Source organism: Bubalus bubalis, chromosome 16 (genome assembly GCF_019923935.1).
Source record: "Bubalus bubalis isolate 160015118507 breed Murrah chromosome 16, NDDB_SH_1, whole genome shotgun sequence".
NCBI classification, from domain to species: domain Eukaryota; kingdom Metazoa; phylum Chordata; class Mammalia; order Artiodactyla; family Bovidae; genus Bubalus; species Bubalus bubalis.
The window spans coordinates 38,789,928-38,808,479 of record NC_059172.1 but is presented as its reverse complement, the minus strand read 5'-3'; the positions used below and the strand labels follow the sequence as shown (position 1 = coordinate 38,808,479).

At 45.3% G+C, this 18,552-nt stretch overlaps 1 protein-coding gene across 2 annotated transcripts; it reads left to right on the top strand.

Moving 5' to 3' along the window:
- The first annotated feature begins 8 nt into the window (after positions 1–8).
- On the top strand, positions 9–13,290 carry RRP8 (ribosomal RNA processing 8). 2 transcript variants are annotated; one of them, XR_006545318.2, is made up of 8 exons: positions 9–243; positions 1,401–1,770; positions 1,993–2,452; positions 2,543–2,672; positions 2,802–2,908; positions 2,993–3,089; positions 3,317–12,949; positions 13,263–13,290. XR_006545318.2 is itself a non-coding variant. In XM_006042114.4 (7 exons), the coding sequence occupies exons 1-7, from the start codon at positions 145–147 to the stop codon at positions 3,434–3,436; spliced, it is 1,383 nt and encodes a 460-aa protein (XP_006042176.3). In that variant the 5' UTR covers positions 9–144; the 3' UTR covers positions 3,437–13,290. The 2 variants fall into 2 exon arrangements, 1 of the variants encoding a protein (XP_006042176.3); XM_006042114.4 differs by having other exon boundaries at positions 3,317–13,290.
- The last annotated feature ends 5,262 nt before the right edge of the window (positions 13,291–18,552 follow it).

Here is an 18,552-nt window from a genome sequence, read left to right as displayed (position 1 = left end):
ACTGCGCCGGCTGCTCTAGCCACTTCAGCTCTCACTCTTTGGTTTCCTGCCCTGTTCCGGCGTCTCTGAGAGGTCTGAATCCTACAGACATTGTCTGCACGTGGAGAAGCGCGTGGATCCCGCAACCTTGCGCTCCCCAGCCCCATGTTCGAGGAGCCGGAGTGGGCCGAGGAGGCCTCTGTAGTCGCGGACCTCGGGTCTGTAGCCTTAGGGCTTCGGCCCACGGCAGCCTCTCAAATCAAGGTGAGTGGCCCCGCAGGGGTACTCAGAACAGACTCTGCTGGATTCCGGAGCTGGGGCGCGCCGCGTGTGTAATTAGGGGGAGGGGGGCCGCCTGCAGCCTCCCCAAATCCGGAACTTCCAAAAAAAAGTGACTTTGGAACTCAGAGAGAATTGGTGAGTAGAAGTTAGTGAAGCAAAGAGGGTTTCTTGGAAGGAAAGGCACGTGGAGAGACCCGGGCGCAAGGGAGCATGACACAGAATGAGAGGCAGTGTGGTAGAAATTGGAGGGCTACGTTAGAATATTTGCACATGTTAAAGATAAAAACCAATGGAGTGTTTTAGCAGGGGAATGATTTCTTCAGATTTGCGTTTTGAAAAGGTCACTGGTTGCCGTGTGGAGATTGGAAAGAGCAAAACTGAATGGCAATGAAGGGCTGTCAGTACTACTGTTCAAAGGGAGCTGGTGCTGAGGGAGTACTGAGAATCTCCAGGATGAGTAACCCGTCCAGTAGGACTTCAATCCAGAACGGTCTCCCAGACAGTAGACCTCCTTTAAGCCTCTGCCGATGTGAGGGCTGCTGCACTTGCTCAGGCTCTTTCTGTCCTTCAGTCAGCCTGTGACATGAAATCTGCCTGCTTTATTCCCTCCTCCTCAACCCCTCGACCCATTGCAGTAATCCCCACCACTGGCCTCTGTCTGCAGCTTGTCCCTTTCAGTGTTGTTTTTTATTTTTCCTTTCAGTTCTTGACAACTGGAAGCATCTTTAATACACATATGTGTGATGATGTCACTCTTAGTTTCAAAAATCTTCCTACTTTTTATAAAAAGGTATTAGCCAGAGGTAGAAACCTGAGATTGAGGGTTGGAACTCCTGGTCACTAGCCTCGGTCCTGTAGTTTGTGGCCTTACAGTGTTTCTCTGGGAACCCCATCACCTCATCTATACAATGAAGAAAGTGAGGTGGGTGGTTTCTCTGCTCTCCAGCCTCCCAAAGGTTGAGATGGCAATTTTGAAAGTTCTTCGGGCCCTGGCAGTCTTCGTGATAAGCTAGGTAAGTTGATTGAGAATAATCCAGATGCCTCTAACCAGCATCTGAATGAGGTCCCCATCTCTCTTCTTACTCCCTAGGCCCCATCCATTCTCCTCGCCCCTGCATTCATCCCTTGTTTTCCCCCAGGGCTCCAACCGCCGCCAGCTCTTGGCCACATTACGGGCCCTGGAAGTAGCATCTGTTCCCCAGCAGTCCCCTAGCCTGCCTGGCAGTGACTCTGAGGAGGAGGAGGAGGTCGTGGAAACAAAGAAGAAACGCCTGAAAAGGGGCTTGTTTGCTGGTGCGTCTAGTGAAGTAGAGGAGAAAAGGAAGAAGAAACGTCACAAACAGGGCCCACCTAGCAGTGACTCCAAGGAAGAGGAAGTGGAAAGGAAGAAGTGCCACAAAGGGGCTCTTCTTGGCAGTGACTTGGCTGAAGAAGAGAAAAAAAAGAGGAAATGCCAGAAACAGATCCCTTCAAATCTTGCCCAGCCCCTGGACAGTGTTGACCAAACAGGTAGTATATGGGGACGATGAGGGCTGGGGGTGTGGGAATCAGCTGATCCTACATACAACAGAGTTCCTCTGCCACCAGTAGGTTTGGGGTTAGGGAATAAGTACTTTCACGTAGACCACAGTTTCTGTCTTAGGGACAGGGGTATGGCCAGGGTGACGTGCTAAGCCTCTGAATTCAGGGCATCTTGCTCCCCAGTATGCCTTTCTATCTCTCTTTCTTCAGGTTCTAAAGCTTGGAATTCTAGTGCTACAAGTGATCCCACCAAGCCAACCTGTGAGACCCCTTCCTCTAATCCTCCCCATACCTTGAGTCGCAAGCAATGGCGGAACCGGCAGAAGAACAAGCGTAGACAGAAGAACAAGTTTCGGCCATCTCAGCCACCAGAGCAGGCCCCAGCTCCAGCTCCAGCCTCTGCAGAGGAGGCAGAGGTGCCTTCTGCCCCCAGTCCAAACAACCATGGAGCCCGGGCAGAGGCTCTTCGAGCCCGCATGGCCCAGCGTCTGGATGGTGCCCGGTTCCGCTACCTCAATGAACAGCTGTACTCAGGGCCCAGCAGTGCTGCGCAGCGCCTCTTCCAGGAAGACCCTGAGGCCTTTCTCCTCTACCACCGTGGCTTCCAGAACCAAGTCAAGAAGTGGCCACTGCAGCCGGTAGACCGCATCGCCAGGGATCTTCGCCAGCGGTTAGTGAAAATTGGGTGCTGTGAGAAGCTAGGTGTGTCAGTCCCAGGCTCAGACTGGACCAGTGAGCTCTTCCTCCCTTCCATTCCCAGGCCTGCGTCCCTGGTGGTAGCTGACTTTGGCTGTGGGGACTGCCGCCTGGCTTCAAGTATCCGGAACCGTGTACACTGCTTTGACTTGGCCTCTCTGGACCCCCGGGTCACTGTGTGTGACATGGCCCAGGTAGGCCCCTCTCTCCTTCCATGGAATGTACTCTGCCCACCCTAAATCCTTGTGTCTACTCCTAGCGTTCAGTGCTGGCTTTTTCCTTCCCATAATGTGTGCTTAGTACAACATTCTCACTCTCCACAGGTGCCTCTGGAGGATGAATCTATAGATGTGGCTGTGTTCTGCCTTTCACTGATGGGAACCAACATCAGAGACTTCCTGGAGGAGGCAAATCGAGTGCTGAAGCCAGGGTAGGTGCTCCCAGGACACAGATGCATGACTGTGTGCACATGCGCGTGTCAGTGTACTCACCCAGAACTTTCCGTCCTTCTCAGGGGTCTCCTGAAAGTGGCTGAGGTCAGCAGCCGCTTTGAAGATGTTCGGACTTTTCTGGGGGCTGTCACCAAACTGGGCTTCAAGGTCATCTCCAAGGTGAGGGCCCCAGGAAGTCTGTCCTGTTTTTGTCACATGTGTGGCCCTTCAGGCTAATAATGATGTTCAGGAAAGAGGTCATTGTCAGACACAGATGTTTGCTCCTTGAAGGCTTGAGTAGTGGGAGAGAGCTGGGAAGCTTTCTGAGCAGGGCTGGGGCCTGGGCAGAGGTGATTTGAAGAGCTGGGGTGAGGACTTAGAGCTCACTGGGTCTTTTCTGTCCCTAGGATCTGACCAACAGCCACTTCTTCTTGTTTGACTTTGAAAAGACCGGGCCCCCTCGGGTAGGGCCCAAGACACAGCTCTCAGGCCTGAAGCTTCAGCCTTGTCTCTACAAGCGCAGGTGACCTTTGGAGCCCCCCTTGAACGGGGAGGCAAATCTTGAACTCCAAACTCAGTACTCTGAAGACTGTATCCAGCCAGACTGTGACCCGGGGCCTGGTACCACCCTTACTCCATCTCAAAAACAAAATGTAATGAGACTTTTGGTTCAACCCTGATGTGATGAAGGCTTCTTGGTTCTAGGAAGCATAAAGTCGTTAGGGCTGGCTACAGAGTATGGAGTTCATTGTGAGAACCCAGGAGTATGTGGGAATTACGGATCCCCTCAGTGTCATGGAAACTACATGGTTTGGAATTCAAGGCATCTCTGGGTTTGGTGTCTGTTTCCATCTCTCAGAAGCCATATGAGCTTTTTGTCCGAGCATCTCCACTCTCTGTTCTGATTTTCCTGTCTGTACAGCAGATCCCTCTGCTCACCCAAAGCTTCTGCAGCTTTGGTCTGCTCAGGCCTTTAAGGCCGCAGGCAGGCATTGCTTCTTGGCTCTAGGGCAGCTTGGCTCTAGAGCAAGTGCAGCAGCCCTCACATCAGCAGAGGCAACTTGGCCGTAGTCCACCAACATCATCTGGACGTCTCGGTCAAGATGGTTTGATTGTCCCTGTACTGAGTATTTTTTTCCCCGATTGTCATCTCCATCTTTGGAGCTGAATGGCCCTAACCCTCCTAGCATCTGTTGTTCTGTTGGGCCCTGGTGTTTGTCTGGCTGAGAGCACAGATATTGGAATCAGGTTGGCCTGTCATTGACTGCCAAGAGCCTTTTACTCTTTGAATGTCTTGCTACTCGTTTGGTAAATGATAGAATTACTGACTCATAGGATTGTTGTATGGGTTAATGAGGAAATCTGTAGCCAAGGCTGGGCACATAGGAGGTGCTCAGTAACTGTTGCTGTGGCTGTTGTGTGTTGCAAACCTTACTGTTTCTAAAGACCTTCCCTAAGCAGGATTAGGGGTTGAAGAGTAAAGGATGAATTTGTTGATTGAGGAAGACTCTGGGAGAGCTCAAGATAAGCCTTTCAACAGCCTTATTTTATAAGATTTTTAGAGATTCTTAATAGATTGTGAGCAGTTCTTTGAGTGGGGGTGATGTGGGAGCTGGGTCTCCATAAATCACAACTGATTGATGCCATTTGGGGTGGGGATTGGCAGAAGAGTGTGTCTGTTGTTTCTGCCTTGCAGTGGGCCTAGATCAGCATATACTAGGCCAAACTATGGGCAGAGAAGACTAGTTCTGGGAGAAGATGACTGGGATGGCAAGTCCTTGGCCTCTTCCAAAAGGCATCTGCCGTGGGCCCAGGTATAAAGATACTGTCTGTTCTACCTATTTCTAAGGGCTCCCCTACTGGCTCAGACGGTAAAGACTTATTTCCAAGAACAAGACCTGAGAGGAACCACTGGCACACAGGTTCCAGGACTCTGCACCAGTTGAGTGCCTCCAGTAAGGAGGTGTTTTGAGGCAGGTTGTGCAGGCCAGAGGGCATGTTTAGAGGCTGGGCTGTGAACCATCCAGCAGACACTGTTCAGTACCTCTGCACATGCTTCTCACTGCCGAATACTCATCTGACTAGCAGAGTCTTACTCATCCTTCCAGATAGCCTAGTTGTTTCCTACTCTATTACTCCCAAAGCAGAACTAATTTCTCCATCTGCATTCTCAAAGCACTACAGGAAGAGGCCAACTGCAACATTTAAATACTGTGTGGCGATTGTTTTGTGCATTAGGCTGCAGTCTTCTCAGCTCAGATTTATCTTTGTACTTCCAGAGCTGGTCACTTGAGATCCATCTAAGGAGGTGATAAAGATGACAGGGTTTGTGGAGCAGTGAGAAGCAGGGGTGTTGCAGGAACCCAGGTTTGGCCAGATGATGAGGTCACTAGTGATGGTGCAAGGAGTGGGCAGGTGGGAGAACTTCAGCTGGGAGGACTGGTGGGGCATTGAGGCTTGGTGAGAGAAAGGAATTCTGAAGCAGATCTTGGGTTTCTGGCTTAAGCGACTGGTTGCGCTGGTGACGCCATTCAAAATGTTGGGATTTTGGTACCTAGATGATCATTTGGAAGCGGGACATAAACTCAGCAGCCAGGGGAGGTAATTCAAGTCATCGTAATAGATAAGATATCCAGAGTAAGATAACGAGAAGAGAAAATGGCTTGGAAGAGAACTCTGAGGAGCATTTAATGGATAAGTAAAGGAAAACGAACCAGTAAAGGTGACAAGAGAAGGTGGGGCCAGAGATGGAGTAAAACCAGGAGAGTGGATTTCTTAATGTGAAAGGAATGGGAAGGTTTTAGGCTGTTGGATGCTCTTGAAAGGTCTGTTAAAATGAGAGAAAAGTCAGATTGTGGCAGGGAGAGGATTTCTGCTTAATGTTGAGGGGTTTGAATTTATAGTGGTATTATTCATGAATGTATAGTTACACCAGTTGGCCCAATGGTGTGGTTATCTGTGCCTGCTCAGGAATCTAGGTGTAACTGTAGGAAAAATGAGTACTAAGGGATCATCCAGAGTTGAAACCTTACCACACAATTGAAATGAAATTGACCAAAGGAGTTTCAGACCATTCACAAATTAGTGATGTCTATGCTGGGCCGTGGAACTTTGTAGAACAACTGAGTGGAGTGAAGACAGGAGTAGGTAGTTTCACTGAGGGTAATTAAAAAAGTAACCTGGGAAGATGGGAGGCTGTGGTCAGAAACTGGAATGTCTAAATAGTTCATACTGGAAGCAGAGCAGACCCAGGCAGTGGCCAAGTTTAAGAGTGTAGTTATAGGAGTGAGTGCCTGAGAGGAGTGCATGGGAGGTTGCCTGGAGATTGATTATTGCATGGGGGCTCAGATATTGGCAGTGGGTCTGCATGGACTTTGAAGTTCTCCAGGATGATGACAGAAGTTAGCATGGAACAGTGCCAATTTCTTGAAGAAGGGGACAGATTCAGGAAATCTGCAGACAGAGTAGGAGAGGCCGGATAGCACAAATTCAGAAGGACAGAGGGTCACACAGCCTACTAGAGAGACTTCTGTTTGGGGGATGATGTGAGGCTGGTGAGTGCCAGGCAGCCAAGACAATACCCTGACAGTCGTCTCCAACTTACCGGGATCCTCTGGGGATTATAGGGGCAACTGTTGCGGCAGCTTCATGGGGTGGGAACCTCTTGGGATCATGGGGAGGCACGCTGTCAAGTCTAAGGACATCTGCCTCATTATAGAACATACATCACCTTTTTACAGTGTCATGGCCCTGTTTCCTCCCAGGTGTTACGTATATTCCTAGATCTTGATTAGTTTTTCCTGTTTTGTTATCATGCTCAACAGGACAGCTGGGGTCTGCCTTCCTCCCTCTCTTGCTTTCCTTCCCTTACTTAAAATTTGGATTCTTTCTTTGCCTGTTCTGGCTCCAGCCACCTGAATAAAAATCTTTCTGGGTCTGACTCAGGCCCCCGACTCCCCCTATCTCAGGCCAGCCTCCACCTGCTTTTCCATCAATTCTGAAAGCAGGACTTCTGAGTCTGGGTCATCGCTGCTCCATTATCAGCTTCAGGACCATCTCTCGTTCAAGCCTGGGCTTCAGTGTCTGATATTGAGAGCCTAGACTGAAGAAAGAACTGTGTATACTCCCTTAAGAAGAAGCAGCATACCGGCTGTTTAAGGAACAATGAGATCAGTTTAAGGTACAATTTGAGAATAGGATGAAGGAGTGGCAGTCATAGTAAGAGGTAAATGAGAGTGGGAAAGAGTCTAACTGGAGACTCCACTGGGAGCATTCAGGAAGCTTGAGGTCTTTATTCCTAAAGCCAAGAAATGGTACACCTGGAGTCTGACTCCTAGCCTGGAAATGCAGAGGACAAGCAGAGGCTCACTTTCAGTGGTGGAGCCCGGGGCGTGCTGCTGCTTTTGCATTGGTCTGTGTTCCTAGAATTTGCTGAGGTGAACCATGCAGGAGTGTATCCTGTGCACCTTGTAGCAGGGGAAGCATCAGGTGGTCTAGAGTGCTGTCCAGTAGGACCATTGAAGAGGTAAGGAAGCACAGAGAAGTTAGGAGTGTGCCATCTGGACTAAGGAGGGAATTATAGGATACCACCCAGAATAAAGCTGCACCCACCAGGGTAAAGGGGACTGTAGAAAAAGGACAGCAAGATGGCCCCTTTAAATCTGTGAGGCCCATGGGACCCAGAAATATCCAACTGGGCAAAAACTGTCTTATCCCCTTCCTTCTCTGCAGTTGGGCCCAGAGCAGTCAGCAGCTATTAGGTGCAGAGGAGGTGAGAAGAGCAGAGAGCCTAGAGATCACCCCCCCCCCCCCCCACCCTTCTCCAGTGCAGGCTTCTTAAATTTAGTGGGACAGAGCTGAGAGGTGAAAACAGCTAAAGCCAGAAGAGGTACAGATTATTTATTGTTACATAGGATTAGATGTTGTAATCACTTGAGATTGGGTTTGTATCTTATACTGATCCTAAGAATCTGTGAACTGAGAATAAGCCGTAAGTCACAGGCTTGCCACAGCTTTTCTCTGAATGAAAAAAGGTCGGAGGGGTGGTGGGAGACAAGAATAAAGTTGGGTTTGGATAGCAGTCTGTGCTCATGCTTCCTCAGCATGCGTTTCAGAGGTTGACTACCCCTGCAGGCACTGTTGTGCTCCAGCTTTTGTTCTTGTAACACAGTCCTAAGGGAACACAGTCCCCAAAGAAACAACATGATCTTGGCGGAGACACAGCCCAGCTCCAGTCACTCAACCACTTACATAATTGCACAAAGCCCTTTACAGGTTTTCACAGAGACCTCTAGGTTGTGCTCCATCCCCAGTGGCTTCCCAGCCTGGCCAGCTGGTTCTGACTACTACAGGCACCACATTACCAGTCCAGTTGCTTCCACTCCTGTTCCCAGAGCAATTCATTTGCCACACGGCCAAGTGAGCCTTTTTAGAATGTAAGTCAGATATGTCACTTCTCTGCGTAAACTCTTCAATGGATTCTCACTGCTCTGAGAACGAAAAGCAGACTCCTTTCCAGGGCCTACGTGATCTTGTTCAGGCCTCCCTCTCCAACTGCATCTTAATCCACTCCTTCCACATGAAAAACTCAAGCTGCACAGGCTTTCTTTTCATTCCTCAAGCGTTCCAAGCCATTTCTACTTCTGGTTCTTTATAATTGCCACTTCGTCTTCCCAGGGCACTTTTCCCTGGTGAATTCATTTTCATCTTCCAGATCTTCACACTAGCATCACGTTTTCTGTAAAAAACAGGCTAGATCTCACCAGAATGTCCTTTTCCTGGACACATAGTTAAATTACATTTCCCAGCTCCTTGCCTCAAGGTGAGGCTATGTGCATAGTCCTTCCGGTGGAAGGTAAATAGAAGTGATATTTCACTACCAGACAGGGCAGTTAAAGAGTGGATGAACCTTCTCTGTATTCTCCACCCCTTCATCTGCCTTTCAGGGTGACCTTAATGCAGGTGTTTTGAAGATGGAGTCAGAGAATAGACCTCTGGATGTTTGAGCCCCGGCTTAGAGGAAAATTGCTTGACCAAGAACATCCACATTGGTTTTTACAAAGAATATCCTCTTTTGCATTAATTTAGTGAGTTTGGGGACTGTTACAGTCGTTAGCATTATATGCCCTGGCTAATATATCTTCTCTGGACATCCTGTCCACCTCAGTATTGATCACAAAACAAGGAAACCCGTGTTTCCTTCAGGGTGCTTCAGACATTTAATTATTTTACCAGATGCCAGTTTACAGTATCCCTTGTCCTGTTAATAGGATTGGGGAAAAAAATGCTCACTTGAGGAAATTGAGAGAATGATTTTATCAGTTACATTTTAATTGTGAGCTCCCTCCCCCCCCACTCCCCACCAAAAAAAATCCTCCTAAAGAATATCTCAAGTTAGATTTTTCATCTCATAAGACTAGAAACCTGATGGTTGTTGGCATTGGCTCAGGAATTCAAGGATCTTAGCAGTTAGGTCTGTGTGGTTCTCTTGGTCTCTTGATTCTCATGGTCACAAGAGACACCTTGTGATTTGATTAATCAGAAACACCCTACTTAGCCTTCTCAGGAGCCTCACAGATTGCCACAGCCCCTGTCTTTTTGGTCTTACTTCAAGGGTCCTTCTACATTGTTAATACTCTGGTGTAAATATGTTCCATTATTCCCTAGAACATGACTGAGATCAGTCTGAAACGCTAACATTTTAAATACATTTGCCTTCCCCACCCCTTCCCACATCTCAGTGACTTGTCAGCAACTCCTCCAGTTCAAAGCTGTTCTCCCTCTAGCTCAGTGGGGGTGGGGAAACTCACGGTTCTGTTTACTTCACTCATTCTTTACCTCCTCTGTCACTTCTAGGATTGGGATGGGGAAGGGTATATTAGAGGCAAAAAGGCTAAACTTTTGGTTTAGTTTGGCTTTATCAGTGTGTTCTACTAAGACAAGCATTTAAATGTTGGTTCAGTGTGTGAGGTGTTGGGGTTCTTTGGAGCCACCCCCTGCCCCCTGGGGGCTTTTGCACTAACTGGCTCTGGTTCCCTCCCTAAGATACTCATCCCACATCCCTCAGCTTCTGACCCTGACAGTGTATCCATAGCCTCCTAGTGCTAAAGAACCTCACCCTGGCCGGGAGCCCTCCTGAGAGAGGTCTTAGCAAACATCTTAAGAGCGATTACCTTTCTGGGAGCCCCCAGGAAGCTCCCACATGTTTGTCCAGCCAAAGGGCAGAAGTGCAGCCCAACTAGCATCTGACTCCTCTCCCCTCACCCTGCCGCAGCTAGCCTGACTCTGACCTCTCCATTCTCTCTGGCTCCAGACCCTTATAAGTGTCTTGGGTTACTTTCTCCCAACAAGTCTCCACCCCAGTGGCCTTGTTGGAACTGGGGCTGTACGTTTCTGAGTGCAGCAAGCCTCCCGCTAGAGAATGTGATGCTGAATGAATATAAGGTCTCTCCCTGTCATGGGAATACAAAATGACTACAAGTGGTCCTCTTAGAGCCCTCCTCACCTGATTGAGGATAGAGGGAACAGCCCTACTTCTTCGCCTTTCAGGGGGACGTTCTCTCTATTCCTCCACATTCCCATCAATCAAGCTGGTATTTCTAACTTCATGTACGGTAGGAGGGTTAGTGAGCTCTGGATCAGCTTTATTATCTAAGAGTAAATCCTATGTTGGGCTTCCCCAGTGGCTCTTCATCCACCTGCAATGCAGGAGATGTGGCAGGAGCTGCGGGTTTGATTCCTGGGTCAGGATCCCCTGGAGAAGGAAATGGCAACCCACTCTAGTATTCTTGCTTGGAGCCGGGCAGGCTACAGTCCATGGGGTCGCAAAGAGTCAGACATGACTTAGTGACTGAACAACATATCCTATATAGATATATCTAGGGCCTTTATTTAATATCCTCTTATTGTGCCAGTATTTTTAAAAAATATTTATTTATTTGGTTGCCTCGGGACTTAGTTGTGGTGTAGGGATCTTTCGTTCCGGCTTCTCTCTAGTTGTGGCTTGCGAGCTTAGTTGCCCTGCAGCATGTGGGATCTTAGTTCCCCCACCAGCATTGAACCCATGTTCCTTGCATTGGACGGCAGATTCTTAACCACTGGACCACCAGGGAAGCCCTTGCACAAGCATTTTTATAAAATGTGAATTGTTCTTTGTGTGCTTAACTTACGGAGTACTGTCAACAAATTTTGTCTTATTTCTTACTTTTTTCCTTCACTCAACTATATTTTTAATATCTATCTGTTTATCAGGGCTCAGTCAGGAGAATAGAAACCACACTAAATGTTTCAAATAGAGGACATTTAATGCAGAGAATTGATTCCTAGTGACAAAAGCCAAGTCAAAAGAAAATGCTTGATGTAATTAAAAATTGAGAACTGGAGAAATCAGATACTGTCCAAAGGCCTGGGAAAACCAAGCGGAAGAAGCAATGTGATTAATAGAAACCAGGAGCTCAGAGAAGCGGCCGCTTTTGACTGGTCAATACTCAGACTTTGGTGGGGGAGGCTCCCTCCACACAAGCTGGCCTTGAGGACGGGGGCACACGGTCTGACTCTTCTCTGGCTGTCACGCCAGAAACTGATCTGCTGCTGGTATCTCAGAAGTGTAGCGAAGCTGCTGCGAAGTGCAGAAGAAGCTGGTAGCCAGAGCCAACTGTCTGCGGCTGAAGTCTGTAACAGCAGCTGGAAAACAGGAATGAAGACCCTCCCCGCTGTGTTTCACTTTCAGTTTCCCTTTATGACATCTCTTTGGCAGAACCTAATGGAACCACCTGGCAGTGCATTCTGGGAAATGCAGTTTGCAGAGTCACAGCTGCAGCAACACAACTCCAGAGTGTGTATGTAGGGGTTGAGAGGGAGGTGTGTTGCAGAGGGAGATACAGAGAGTGCAGGAGCCAAAAGAAAATAGATCAATAACCAGAGCATTCCATGTATTAATAGCTGCTCATACATCTAGATTGTTGTTTCTGTCAGCTCTGAAGTTTTTCCTAATAAGCATCCACCATAGTGAGCTTATCCATTCTCCTGGTTGCCTCAAATTCTTTGCCATCTGGATAAATTAAAACCCTTGCAGTTTAGGGTTCTGAGTACAAAATGAGTTCCCCCAGTTATATGCACTCTGAGATTTGGGAGGTTAGTGTCATGTTCCTGCTGCTTGGCTGTTGCCAGAGGCAGGTTTAGATGTTGGGCTTTCTGCAGCAGCATTTGCACTGAAGCCAAGGACAAAAGGATGCATACTGTGGTGGCTAAAATTCAGTATAGAACTGGAGGTTCAATAGGTAAAATAAATCTACTTTGTACAAGTTTGGCTTTGATGGTTAAGAGGGAAAATTATTGGAAGGATATCATAAGTTACTCAGAGAACTAATGGAAAGTCCAGGGAGTGAGGCTTAGAGACAGGAGCCAGGGGAGGATGAACAGCTGCAAAAACTAAGGTCAGCTTTAGAGTCATCATGGTTAGGATGGCATTGCTGGCACCGTTGCTACTTGACTTTTTTCCTCACTCTTGTCAGTACATAGAGTGATGCTGAGAATTGCATTTCCCTCTAAGTTCATGGCATTGTTAGGATTGGTTCATGAAAGGCCCCTCTCCTATTCTTTGTTATTTTGTTTGTTTCCTTTATTCCCGATTCATACTTCAGTTTCTCTTATAGCTTCACAACATATTTGTTGTGTTCGCCTGGACACCTGTGTATCCTTGGCAAAATAGATGGTGGTTTTGGTATATGTGTGTTTTGGCAGAGACTGCCAGCTGATCCTCACACCCATTTTCTTCTTTGTGGGAAATCAGCTGGACTCTTTCCCAGCTTCCCTTACTCTTAAGTGCGATCAAGTGGAAGATAGTAGAACTAAGGTGTGCTATTCCTACGACCTGGGTCCTTAAATTTTCCTATGCACGGTCCCCCATGTTATTTCCAATTTGGCCTTGGAGCATACGACCTTGAAAGCTACACCTTGAAAGAGCCAGAAGATGGAAGGAGCCTGAACACCACTTAGAGGAGAGCCACCCACCAATTAGGAGTATCTGTTCTGGATGTCTCGTGAGTGAGAAATAAATTTCCATCTTTTTCAGCCAGTGACTAGTGATCTTTCTTTAAAATCCCTTTTAATCGAACACATTAGAAAAGTAAATAAAACAGGGCCCTAAAGAAAAGTAAACAAAAATGTTAAGCCTAATGGTTTATCACAGGCCAGTGCCCAGGTAGGCACCACCTAGACAGAGAAACGAAGTGCTGACAACACCCAGAAGCCTCTTTTATGTCACCTCCCAAACCGGAGCAGCTTTCTCTCAACATTACAGAATTGCCACCATCCTGACTTCCAGAACACTGATTTCCTTGCTTTTCTTTATAGTCTTACAGTTGAGCTGTTTAATTGCTCAGTCGTGTCCAACTCTTTGCATCCCTGTGGACTGCGCACCAGGCTCCTCTGTCCATGGGATTCTTCAGGCAAGAATACTGGAGTGGGTTGCCATTTCCTTCTCCAGGGGATCTTCCTGACCCAAGGATCAAACCCACATCTCTTACATCTCCTGCACTGGCAGGCGGGTTCTTTACCACTAGTGCCACCTGGCTGAAATACAAGCGATTTTTGTATGTTGACCATGGAGCAACGCCCTTGCAAAGTAACCTCACTTACTCTAGTGATTTATCTGTATTCTTTTATTTTTCTACACATATTATCCTTATAATATGTGATTATCATATCAGTTTATTTCATGCTTTCTAATTCTGTATCATTTATTCTTATCCATGATGTACTCCAGGAGTTCCATCACTGTGTTCAAGTGATGTTGGTAGAAATCTTTGAATCATTCTCAGACCTGAAGGAAGAACTTTCAGCGTTTCATCACTGGGTGTGATATTTGAAGTGAGATTCTGATTAATGGATGTCAGATTAATAATATGCTCTACTTGCTATTACTTTTATGAATCGAATTTTGAATTTTGTCAAATGCTGCTTCTGAATTGAGATGATCATATATTTTTTAAAATTCTGTCCATGTAGCAAATGAAAGATTTATTTATTTATTTTATATGTGAAATCAACCTTAATTTTTTGGAATAAAATCAACTTGGTTGATTACACCCGTTTTACATATTGGTGAAATCAGTTTGATAATATTTTGTATAGGACTTTTTAATCTGTGCTTATGTGTGAACATAAATGATACTTTCCTATAAATCTTCTTTTCCCACACAATGCAGTATTTTTAAGTTCTTTTCATGTTGCTCTGTGTACTGTAACTCACTTTTAACACCGTCTTCAAATGTTCTAATGACTTCCCATCTTATAGTAAGAGTTCTTACTATAGCTAAAAAGGCCCTGTCTTGTTTGGATTCCAGATATCTCTTGAACACTCACCGCCTTTACACACACCCTTCCAGCCATACTGTCCATTTTGCTATTTACTGAATATTCTGGGTATGCCCCTGCTGTTGCACTATTTCATCTATCTGGAATATTATTTCCACAGATATCTTTATGGCCCACTTCCACACTGTATTCAGGTCTCTGTTCAAATGTCAGTCTATCAGATTAACCCTGTAGCCAATACTTCTTATTTTTCCTCCCAGTACTTTCTACTGCCTTAACTCTGCTTAGTGTTTCTTCACCTTTTAGATTACGTATTTATTTGTTTATATAGTTACTGTGTATTTCCCTGCACTTCCAAGAGAGCAGGGACTTCTCTTATTTAATACTGTATCCCTGATAGTATATCCTTGCATCCAGCATCTGTTTAGTGTTCCGGTGTGTATCTGTTTAGAACATTTAGCTTAGCCATTCCTCTAAAGACCTTTAGATTATCCAGGTCCTTGTGACTACAAACATATTGGGGAAGGATTTTCTTATAAATGTTCTCTTAAATGTAGTATGAGTCTTTGTTCCAGATTTCAAGTTAATTGGTCAGGCCAGTTATCCCATAATTAACAACTCTAAAATCTGAACAAAATACAAACAAAAACCAACTATTTGAAGGCCCTGGAAAGTGAACAAAAAGCAGGCAGAAAGCAGAGGAGAATTTACCCATGAAAGACTTTAGCTGCAATGGGTAAAAATTGGGATCTTTGTGGTCTTTCTGTCTGAAGGTTTTCCTTCCCCACCCCATTTTCCAGCCCCACCCTATCCCCAAGTTCCAAAAGCAGAAAACCACAGCCTTACTTGCTCAGAATAGCAGAGGACAGAGTTCAGGGCTGGTAAAACTGCTGGAAATGTAAGAGCAGAAATCTGGAAGAGAGAGAGTGGTGTAAGGGGTGAAACCAAAATAGGGACATAAACTCAGCCCAAATCCTTGCTACTTGCTAAGTCACTTCAGTCGTGTCCGACTCTGTGGGACCCCATAGACGGCAGCCCACCAGGCTCCCCCGTCCCTGGGATTCTCCAGGCAAGAACACTGGAGTGGGTTGCCATTTCCTTCTCCAATGCATGAAAGTGAAAAGTGAAAGTGAAGTCACTCAGTCATATCCGACTCCTAGCGACCCCGTGGACTGCAGCCTACCAGGCTCCTCCATCCATGGGATTTTCCAGACAAGGGTACTGGAGTGGGGTGCCATTGCCAAATCCTTGGATGACCACTAAATTACATGTACATAGTGGAGACTCAAGGGGACCTAGCAAAAATAGCTGGCAGAATCCAGTGAGGAGTCTACCTTTGAATGATAGAAATGCACTGGGGAAAGGTTTGCAAATTTGCTGCTTTTTTGCCTGTGTGCATTCCTCAATCCATGTCCAACTTGGGATGGCAGCTAATGTGTCAGAAGACAGGGTTTGGCAATGGAGAAAAGCTGGAAATTTAAAAGGAAAGTCCCAGAAGCAAAAGAACTATAGAGATGTGTCCCTAAATCTGTCCAAATCTTTGACAAATGACTAAATTGTGTAAATGCAGGTGAGATGCTCTGAGGTCAGGCTGAAAAAGCAGCTGCTGGAAGCCAAAAAAAGTAAGCAGGTATATCAACTGTTGCATACATACTACAGGAAATACGAAATTTGCGTTTTGAGCCCACCCCCCATCTCAAAAGTTCTGTAACAACAACAACAACAAATTGTCAGAATATAACAGAATGCGAATTTCCATTTGGTTCTTGTAGTTTCTATGTTTCTACAGCATATTATCTATAATATCCAGTTTTCTCCCCAAATTACAAGATATGCAAAATAAACAGTAAATTATAGCCCAATTATAATTATAAAAATATGAAATTATAAGCAGTAACTTATACTCCAGGTAAAAGAAACTCAATAGAAACTGACTCTAGTGGGCTCTCATACTGGATTTAGCTATCACATAGTTCAAAGTAGCTGTTACTAATGTGTCCAAATAATGAAAATATGTCTAAGAAATTTAAGGAAATTAAGGCCTCAGTGAATACACAGATGGGGAACCTTGCCAGAAACATAGAAACTACAAGAAAGAACCAAATGGAAAACATCAGTAAAATTACAAACTTCTAGCAGGACTAACAGAGAAAAGACACAAATTATCAATATCAGGAATGAAGCAACAAATAGCACTACAGACTGTGTAGACAGATACATAAAGATAAAGGAATGCTGCAGACAACTCTCTGGAGGTTTATTTAACAACTTCGTTGAAATGGAACAATTCTCCCCCTAAGGACACCAGAATACAATTCATACAGTATAAAATAAATAGCCCTGTAACGATTAATGAAATTAAATTTGTAATTCCAAACCTCCCACGAAAAAAATCTCCAGGCCTTGATTGTCTCACTGGGGAATTCGACCAAATGTTTCAAGAGGAAATAATGCTGATTCTTCATAATCTTTTTCAGAAAATAGAAGGGAACACTTTCCAATTCATTTTAAGAAGCTATTGCTCTGATACCAAAACCAGAAAGAAAGAATGTAAACACAGACTAAAATCCTGATTAATATAAATAAAAATTCTTAACAAAATGTTAGCAAATAGAATCCAGCAATATATAAAAATATATACCATGGCCCAGCAGAGTTTATTTCAGGAATGCAAGGACTGCTTCAATAGTAGAAAATCAGTCAATGTAACCCACCATATTTAAAGGCTAAAGAAAAATTACAGGATTATATCAATTGATGATAAACAAGGATTTGACAAAATTCAACAACCATTCATAATCTCAGAAAACTACAAATAGAGGGAAATTTGTTCAACTTCATAAAGAGCATCTAAAAAATCTGCTCACATTTAATGGGTTTAAAAACAAAAAAACCTTAATGTTTCTCCCCTAAAACTGAAAAAAATGCAAGGGTCTCCACTTTTACCATTCTTATTCATAGACAATCCCAAGGAATCTACAAAAAATTCCTAGAATAAGTGAGTTGAACATCATAACAAGATAAAAAGTAGACCACAAAAGTTAACTGCATATCTATGCCATTTCCTGGTGGCTTAGACAATAAAGAATCTACCTGCAATGCAGGAGACTGGGGTTTGATCCCTGGGTAGGGAAGATCCCCTGGAGGAGGAAATGGCAACCTACTCCAGTATTCTTGCCTGGAGAATTCCATATACAGAAGAGCCTGGCAGGCTGTAGTCCATGGGGTCACAGACTCGGACATGACTGAGTCATTAACACACAAAAATTAATTGCATTTCTATACACTAGAAACACATGTAGACACTAAAATTTAAAATACCATTTACATTTGCTTGAAAAGAAATTAAATACTTAACTATAACCTCCCAAATAAATTAATTATGGAGACTTTAAAAAAAAATACTTAACTATAAATAATACATTTATAGGATTTCTATGCTAAAAACTGTACAGTGGTGATGAAAGAAATCAAAGATGTAAAAAAATGGGCTTCCAGGTGGCACTAGTGGTAAAGAACCTGCCTGCCAGTGCAAGAGACATAAGAGATGCTGGCTTGATCTTTGAGTGGGGAAAATCCCCTGAAGGAGGGCATGACCACCCACTGCAGTATTCTTGCCTGGGAAACCCCATGGACAGAGGACAGTCCATGGGGCTGCAACGTGTTGGACACGACCAAAGCAACTTTATGCATGCAAGCAAATAAACGGAAAGACACACCATGTTCTTGGATTGCAAAAGCAGTAAAGACGTCAGTTGTGTACCCACATGGGTATAGAGGTTTAAACACAGTTCAGTTCAGTCACTCAGTCGTGTCCGACTCTTTGCAACCCCATGAATTGCAGCACGCCATGCCTCCCTGTCCATCACCAACTCCCGGAGTTCACCCAAACTCATGTCCATTGAGTCGGTGATGCCATCCAGCCATCTCATCCTCTGTCATCCCCTTCTCCTCCTGCTCCCAATCCCTCCCAGCATCAGAGTCTTTTCCAATGAGTCAACTCTTTTCATGAGGTTGCCAAAGTACTGGAGTTTCAGCTTTAGCATCAGTCCTTCCAATGAACACCCGGGACTGATCTCCTTTAGAATGGACTGGTTGGATCTCCTTGCAGTCCAAGGGACTCTCAGAGTCTTCTCCAACACCACAGTTGAAAGGCATCAATTCTTTGGCGCTCAGCTTTCTTGACAGTCCAACTCTCGCATCCATACATGACTACTGGAAAAACCATATCCTTGAATAGAAAGACCTTTGTTGGCAAAGAAGTGTCTCTGCTTTTGAATATGCTGTCTAGGTTGGTCATAGTAAGTGTCTTTTCATTTCATGGCTG

Coding starts and splice junctions, on each gene's coding strand:
- RRP8 (XM_006042114.4), top strand. CDS start 145: ATGTTCGAGGAGCCGGAGTGGGCCGAGGAGGCCTCTGTAGTCGCGGAC. Junction 244..1,400: donor CGGCAGCCTCTCAAATCAAG/GTGAGTGGCCCC, acceptor GTTTTCCCCCAG/GGCTCCAACCGCCGCCAGCT. Junction 1,771..1,992: donor GGACAGTGTTGACCAAACAG/GTAGTATATGGG, acceptor CTCTTTCTTCAG/GTTCTAAAGCTTGGAATTCT.